The 7,289-nt window shown below is 42.3% G+C and overlaps 1 protein-coding gene across 1 annotated transcript; it reads left to right on the top strand.

Annotated features, from left to right (window-relative positions):
• The first annotated feature begins 3,054 nt into the window (after positions 1-3,054).
• LOC130573594 (prolactin-like) lies at positions 3,055-6,737 on the top strand. The gene is made up of 5 exons (XM_057366106.1): positions 3,055-3,091; positions 3,176-3,327; positions 3,472-3,579; positions 4,630-4,809; positions 6,543-6,737. The coding sequence occupies exons 1-5, from the start codon at positions 3,055-3,057 to the stop codon at positions 6,735-6,737; spliced, it is 672 nt and encodes a 223-aa protein (XP_057222089.1).
• The last annotated feature ends 552 nt before the right edge of the window (positions 6,738-7,289 follow it).

The following is a 7,289-nucleotide window of genomic DNA, read 5'->3' on the forward strand; positions in this document are numbered from 1 at the left end:
AAATAACAGACATCTCTGTAGCCCCAAAGGAAGCAAAAATGCAACATCCGTAAGAGGCTGTCCAGCAGAAGAGAATAATAAGAAACAGCKCAGCTGCTCCATTTTATGTGTCAAGCACATGCTACTTCAGTTCCTGGACTACTTTTGCAAACAGAAAATGAGATTTCTCTGCCCTAGCTCAGCCTGTGCTCATACCTCTGAGCTGCCCTGGCAATCAACAGGGAAAACCGTGGACCACCAGAGACTGGTGAATTAGTGAAGGGAAGCAACTTCTCAGTGAGTGATTTAGCGAAATGGAGGATGGGGAAGGATCTTGCCCAGAGTGACTGCTGGAGTAAGAACAAGTTGCTTTAGAGCAAGGAGACTAAATAATGTTTATACTGTGAAGAGCGAGAGGAAGAAGAAGAAATATACAAAGGCAAGAAATATAAAACCCAGAGAAAGATGAGGTTTGCAAACACTTCATTTTTTAAAAATGGATAGTTGGTCAAGCAGATAGTTTTCCAGGTTTACTCTGAAAAAGCTCACATTGCTCAAAAACATTGTTTCCATTTTTCCAGCCATATCAATAGATCTAATGAAAAATACTGTGTTCTTATTTACCTTGCATTGTCTATGTCTTTGGATTCTCAAGAATGCAGCAATCAAAGGAAACACAAATCAAGACAAAATCAGCATGTTTAGTGATTACTATAAAAAAGCCGGGTGGGAGACATGAATTGGACACAGCTGTTTCCACAGAGAAGGGAGAGAAGAGCAGAGAAGTATGAAAAGTCAAACACTTCCACATGAAGTCATTCTGTTTACAGAACTMAAAAAAAAACATTGATATGAGATCCAGCCTTCAGAAAGTGGTTGACTCCTTTAGTGGGTAGCCAAATCTTTTTTCATTTCCCTTTTAAGATGCAGGTTACATAATTTTCATACCTTTTTATTCAAGAGCTCATATTATCAACTTTCAGAGCAGCTGTGTGTGCTCTGTCCCTTCTTGAGCTGTAAAATGTGCCTGTTGTTATGTTATAGGAGGTCAAATTGATAGTGGACAGTATTTGGTTGAAACAAACTTTTTCATTACAGCTTTTACTCCCTCATGATGTAAATTTAGGAGTGATTCTTGAATACATAATGAAATCCAGTTGATCTTGCACTATAAATCATTGGCAGGTTTGAGCAAGAAGAAGCAGAGTTTCTGTTCAAGTAATTTACATTTTCCACAATGAAAGTTCATTGTTCCTTCAAAACTTAAAAATTGTCTTAATACTCTAAGGAACCTTTTTAATATTAAATTTGCCTACATGAAGATTTCTCCAAGACACATGAAAACCAAAAGAAAACAGCTATTGGCAAATAAAAATAAGCCAYTGATCCATGTGCTGCCCATATGCACACTCCCAATGGTTTTCAGATCCTGTCATATGCATGATTGCTTGTTTTSTGGTAATCATTAGAATTAATACTAACTAATAGTCCAAGCCTTCARCTGGACCACCAGCGACTAAGTATTTTATCAGCTACCAAAGAGCTCAGAGCTRTTGCCAAAGCTGACTGCATGGTCCACATTAAGAACTGGCTCAGCAGCACAAACCACTAAAATTAACTGCATTGTTTTATTCATTAGAGACRCTACAGAGGTAAGAGAAGGAGAAGTGCTGGATTGTGTAGATCATTAGGCACATCTTAATAAACTGTTTTTAAAATTAATTTAAGAAATACTAAAAAATGAGGTGTTAAAAGTATCTTAGAGACCCATTGTGCTATCAACCTTTCAAAATGTGAATCAAACCTTTCAAAAGGTAMATGCATCTTGACTTCATGCAGAAGCAGTGGCAGACAATCACTTTTAAGATGTGGCTGGAGAAGGAGCTACCTCTACTTGATTTCTACCATTTTTTTTAGTATTCGCACAGAGTGTAGGGGATGTAGGTCCATTTCACCTTGATGATGTAGGCCACTTCACCTTGGCCAAGAGCTGGTCAAACTCATGTATTCTAGCTCCAGAATGAGTTCTAGTCACCCAGCTGCCCTTAAATGATGGGGAGGGGGATAATCTTAGCCATTCAGGCAGACATATATATTCCCTCCATTTTCCATAAATGAAATCAGGATTCAGGGGCTAGAGACCAGATACATACTCTAGCGTAATGGCTGGGGAGGAAAKATAACAATTTCATGTCACGTGTATCCTCATTTCCAAGCAGACTTCTCCCTTGGCAGTGAAAAACCCCTGTAAGAAGGGCAGAGGCAACTAATTTTCCTCACGACCAGCATCTCAACTTTTGTTACATGTCCTGAGGGTTGCTCAGGACCTCATGCCCTAAAATAGACAACAACCAGGCCCACAGGACTCAGAACCCTTCAGGGATCCTGCTGTAAAGCCTTTCCTGTGCTACTCCCTGAACATTCAGGCACATGGGACCAACCATCTTCAGGTACATTTGCACCACCAAACATGCAGTCACCAGCTATTACATCTTCAACAGTCTTACCTTTGATCACCTGCAGTGGAGCTGGAAAAGCAGATCTGATCTTAACAGTGTGATTTGAAGAGCTGGCTAAGAGAAGAATGTCATCAGACCACGTTTCTCTCCTACCCCTCATTTTGCCCATTGCCCATTTTATAAACCCTTTTACCACGGACATGAGCGTTTATTTRCCCGCTGTCCTTTCCCCCACCCTTGCCCCCTCCGAAGGCCGTGGGCGCGCAGGGACGGATCTGACCACGCCACTTGTGTGGGGGACCAGCGCCGCCCCCGCTCTGCCCAYGGACGGRCGGCTGCGGGGCTGGGGAGCAGCCGCACCGATGAGCCCGGGAGAGCCATTTCCGTCGGGTCCCGTGGGCTGCCGAGGGCAGACGGCCCCGTCGGTGCGAGGGACACTCCCGACCGCCCGCCAAGCCGTGAGCCCCGCTCCGGGCGGGCTGGCTCACGGTGGCCGCGGGCTGCGCACGTCAGGGGAGAGACCCGTCACGACCGGGAGATCCCGGCATAAATAGGAGATGGGGGCATCGCCGGCCGATCGCAGCCGCTCCGCGCCGGGCGCCAGCTCCGCAGCACCATGGCCATAGCCCTGGCCCGGGCGGCGGGGCGAGCAGGTGAGGGCGGCGGGCGGCGGGGCCGGGCCGGGCGGGGAGCGCACCCCGACACTCCGCGCTCCGACGCCGCCGCTCTCTCCGCAGGGGCGGCTGCGGCGCTGGCGCTGCTGTGCCTGCTGCTCTGCGCTCCGGGGGACGCCGGCTGCCACCACCTGACCGTGGTCGATCTCTTCGACCGGGTGATCCGGCACTCGGGCAGGATCCACAGCCTCTCCACGGCGCTCTRTGCCGAGCTGGTGAGTGCCGGGCCGGTCCCGCCGCCGCGGAGCGGGGTTGCGCCGCCCCGGGAGCGGCTGCGGACGGGCGGCAAAGGGAAAAGGTGGGCGATGGAGGGTGGTGGCTGTGCTCTCSGTGTATGTTTAGATGTTCTTCCCCCGTAGGAAAAACACTTTCCGCCCCGTGACAACGAGCTGGGAAAGCCGGGTCGGAAGTGCCACACGTCGGGGATGCTGACTCCCAACGGCAAAGAATACGCCCAAAAAATCCCGGTAAGGGGCAGCGGCGGCGACGGCGGGCAGAGACAGGGCACGAGGGAGTACCGCGGGCCTTGCGAGGCTGGAAGGGGACTCCGCGGGTCACATCGCCTTCTTTCTCCCCGCCATGGAGAAAGGGAAAAATACCTACCGTCGTGTCAGAGCCCCGAAATGACTCATTCATCATGCTGTGATAGTCCCTCACTCCAGTCGGGCTGGAAATAGGCAGAGGTTTTTATGCATCCGGAGCTGCATCAACAATCTGGTTGGAAGAAGTTGYTAAGTTTTGACCCCAAACAGGTGCACATCACAGACATACTGCATATGAATCATAAGATTATTGGATTTTAAATCCGCACGTGGTTTCCTATGCTTGGATAATATATACTTGCTATAATAAGGATATTGCAATAGTACTCTGTCAGAATGACTGACAGACATCCTCTAATTTTGTTGTGGCAAACTCTGTGGAACAGAAACTTAGAAACTTGTGTGTGTGGCAGAGAAGTTAAATTAATCAGTATCACTGCAAACTACAAAAAGTAATCAGGAAAGTAATTATCTCTGAATCGGTAGTTAGGCAAGGAGAAAAGAACAGCAAATTGGTTTACATCACAGTTGTGATGGCAAAGAAAAAAAAATCATTATTAGTTCAGAGAAGAGTAGGAACTGTTTGTTCACACAGAGAAAAAAACAAATTGTGAAGCTGGCGATACACCAGTGGGAGAAACTTTTGTCTCTAGGAGACAAAGACAAATGTTAATGTTTTGGTTTTTGGTTGTGATGGAGAGAGGAGCATTCCCCAAGATGTCCTTCTATAAGGCCCCCTAGAAGGGCAATGGGAGATGAAGCCCTGCTCGTATCAGCTCCTATTAGCTGAAAACAAAACAAAATAACTTTTGGGTATTATTACATATATATAAATAACCAGAGACAGAGTGGCATCTAAGTACTGAATTGTAGATGTGAATCTTAATCCCATGGAGATTTCATGATGAGGCTAAGAGTATTCATATGATCTGCTGCAAAGTAATAGAGACATTCTCTACTATTTTAATTTATAAGAGAGAAGAACTAACTCACCTGATACTGAAACTTTTGCAAGCCTGGAAAGAACCACTTTCCCACTTTAACCAGTATATTGAGCATCATCAAGAGCTACCTGATGACAGCCTTAGCAAAGCGAAGCAAATCAGCAATATGGTACATGAGCTGAAGACTGGAGTTGAGAAAGTAACAGAAAAGGTAAGATTTTTGATGTAGCTTTTATTTATACCAGTGATGTGGCATGGGTGACTTTGAGGAGGGGGCAATGTCTGCTCCCACTTGGCCTTGGTTGCTCATATTCAGCAGACTGCTGGACTTTATTACAGATACATCCTTCAGTCAAAGGGTGTGACTTAGTTTACAGATTGGCAGATATGTAGATCACATTTACAGGAGTCCATATCTGTAAGGCAGTATTTTATTAATATGAAATATATGAAAGACACACACAAGTACAAAACTAGAGCATTTTGCAGCTTAATATATGAGCCAGTAATGAGTTGAGTTTTCTAGGGCAGTAAARAAGATGTGGGTAGGCTATGATAAATGCTTAACAATTGTGTTAAGTTTTATTTGGATTTACATTCTAAGTAATTCAAGTATCACTGTTGTCTGATGCAAAGAGCTTCTTCCTAAGGCTATAATTTTATGCTGGGATAAAATTACAAGGCTATAAAATTATAAGGCTATAATTTTATGCTTGTTGTCTTCAAGACAACAGTGGCATCACTTAAGTCTGATGTCAGTCACAAAAAAACTTCAAAGTTCCATTCCAAACTATGGCAGATCATATACAAATCACTGGAATAATTTTTTTGTTATTTCCGTTTCTATCTTCTCATTACTAGTTAGAAGTCCTGATCTTCGCTTTTTTTTTTTTTTTTTTTTTTTTTTTTTTTTTTTTTTTTAATTTATATATAAAATTAACTGTTGCTATTGCTGAACAAATGAAATCTGTGTGCCATTCTCTTAAATGGCCACTCTAGTCAACATGTCTGTTTCACTAAAAAAAAAGATTAGTAAACTAGTATCTTACACTAGTAGGTCACCTTTCAACTTTGTGAACACAGGTGGGGATTACAAGTAGCTCATCACTAGAATAGGCCAAATTGTACCCTGCTCTAAAATGCAGCCCTGGTTAAGGTGACTCAGAGTTACAACTGGAAACTCCATCATCCAAATGTGGGCATGGTTTTGGGTTAAAAAGTCCTTAAAATTCAGAAGTATTCAACCTTAAAGCTTGACCTTTCCTTCATTCTGTAGCTGAAGCAAACTCTAAATTAGCTACACACTTTTGATATATTTACCTGCTTTATTTTTTTCTAAAGCACCTTTGAAGGTATTACTAAGAGGGAAAGCTTTGAAGTATTGACTTCTCAGTACTATGGATATACTACAGGCTAGAAATACAATTACAAAAAATAACGCATTCCATATTTTGCATGTATGTTTTTCCATTAAGACAGAAAAATTCTAAACTTGCTCCTGTTGTAAAGCACCTGCTCTTAGAGGTGAGCTTCACAGTCTGCAGAATTCACCAGATTAAACAGCACTGGTAGATACTTGTGTTAGAAGCTTCCTTTCACTCAAAGCATTAAAGTAAGTGGCTAAAAAAAAATCTCAAGACTGATTTGCTATAATACTTCAAGAGGAAATAAGAATCACCAAACAGGGGTTCCTCTACTTAAACCCATAGTGTTCATACTCGTATATCAAATAATTTCAGTCTAGTCTAAAAGTTATAGAGATACCAGAAGGATAATAAGTCAATGTTATTCTATATAAGGACCTTTACATGTATCTTCAATAAATATGTGAAAGATCTGGAATAGGACAGCCCAACATAGTGACATCTGTGTTGACTTCTTCAGTTTTTCAGGATTTGTTGTATGCATAGTTACAAGTTCTCTTTTTTCCTCTTTTCAATATAGATGCAGTCAATGGGGATTATCAGCAATACATTAAATGGAATGGCATCATCTGAAGGCGCTGGTTTATCAATTAGTAATGAAGCAAACATGATGAGTGACTCTGACTTTATTCACTGTTTTAGGAGAGATTCCAATAAAGTACAAAGCTACTTAAAAATTCTCAAATGTAGGATTATGCCAGAAAATRTTTGCTAAATTGTAATCTCTTGACAAGTAGTCTTCAGTATGTTGCTTATAAAGATTTTAAAAATAGAACTTCTAAATTATCACTTTTATGGTAATTTTAATAGGAAAGAGGTTTTGAAATTGCAGTTGACACAGATGACCAATGCTGATTAAATACTAAATAAAGCATCATGTGTGTATGTTGGTTAATGCACCAGATAAAAAGGAGTATTCTAGCAGTAGATAAATAAATGTTCTTGCACATTACGCTGTGATAGACTATATTATATATGGCTATATTATGATTCACACAGTTTAGATATATACACAGAATTATAGAAAGGCTTGGGTTGAAAGGGATCTTAATGACTATTGAGTTCTAACTCCCACTCCACCATTGGCAGGGATGCCATTCACTAGGATGGCCTTGAACACTTCCAGGGATAGGCCACAACTTCTCTGGGCAATGTATTCCAGTGCMTCATCACCCTCTTGAATAAAAAGCTTCTTCCTAACATCTAATCTAAATCTCTCCTATTTTAGTTTCAAACCATTCCACCTTATCCCATCACTCTTTGCCCA

Source organism: Malurus melanocephalus, unplaced genomic scaffold (assembly GCF_030028575.1).
Source record: "Malurus melanocephalus ecotype Western Australia unplaced genomic scaffold, MMel_1.1 scaffold_60, whole genome shotgun sequence".
NCBI classification, from domain to species: domain Eukaryota; kingdom Metazoa; phylum Chordata; class Aves; order Passeriformes; family Maluridae; genus Malurus; species Malurus melanocephalus.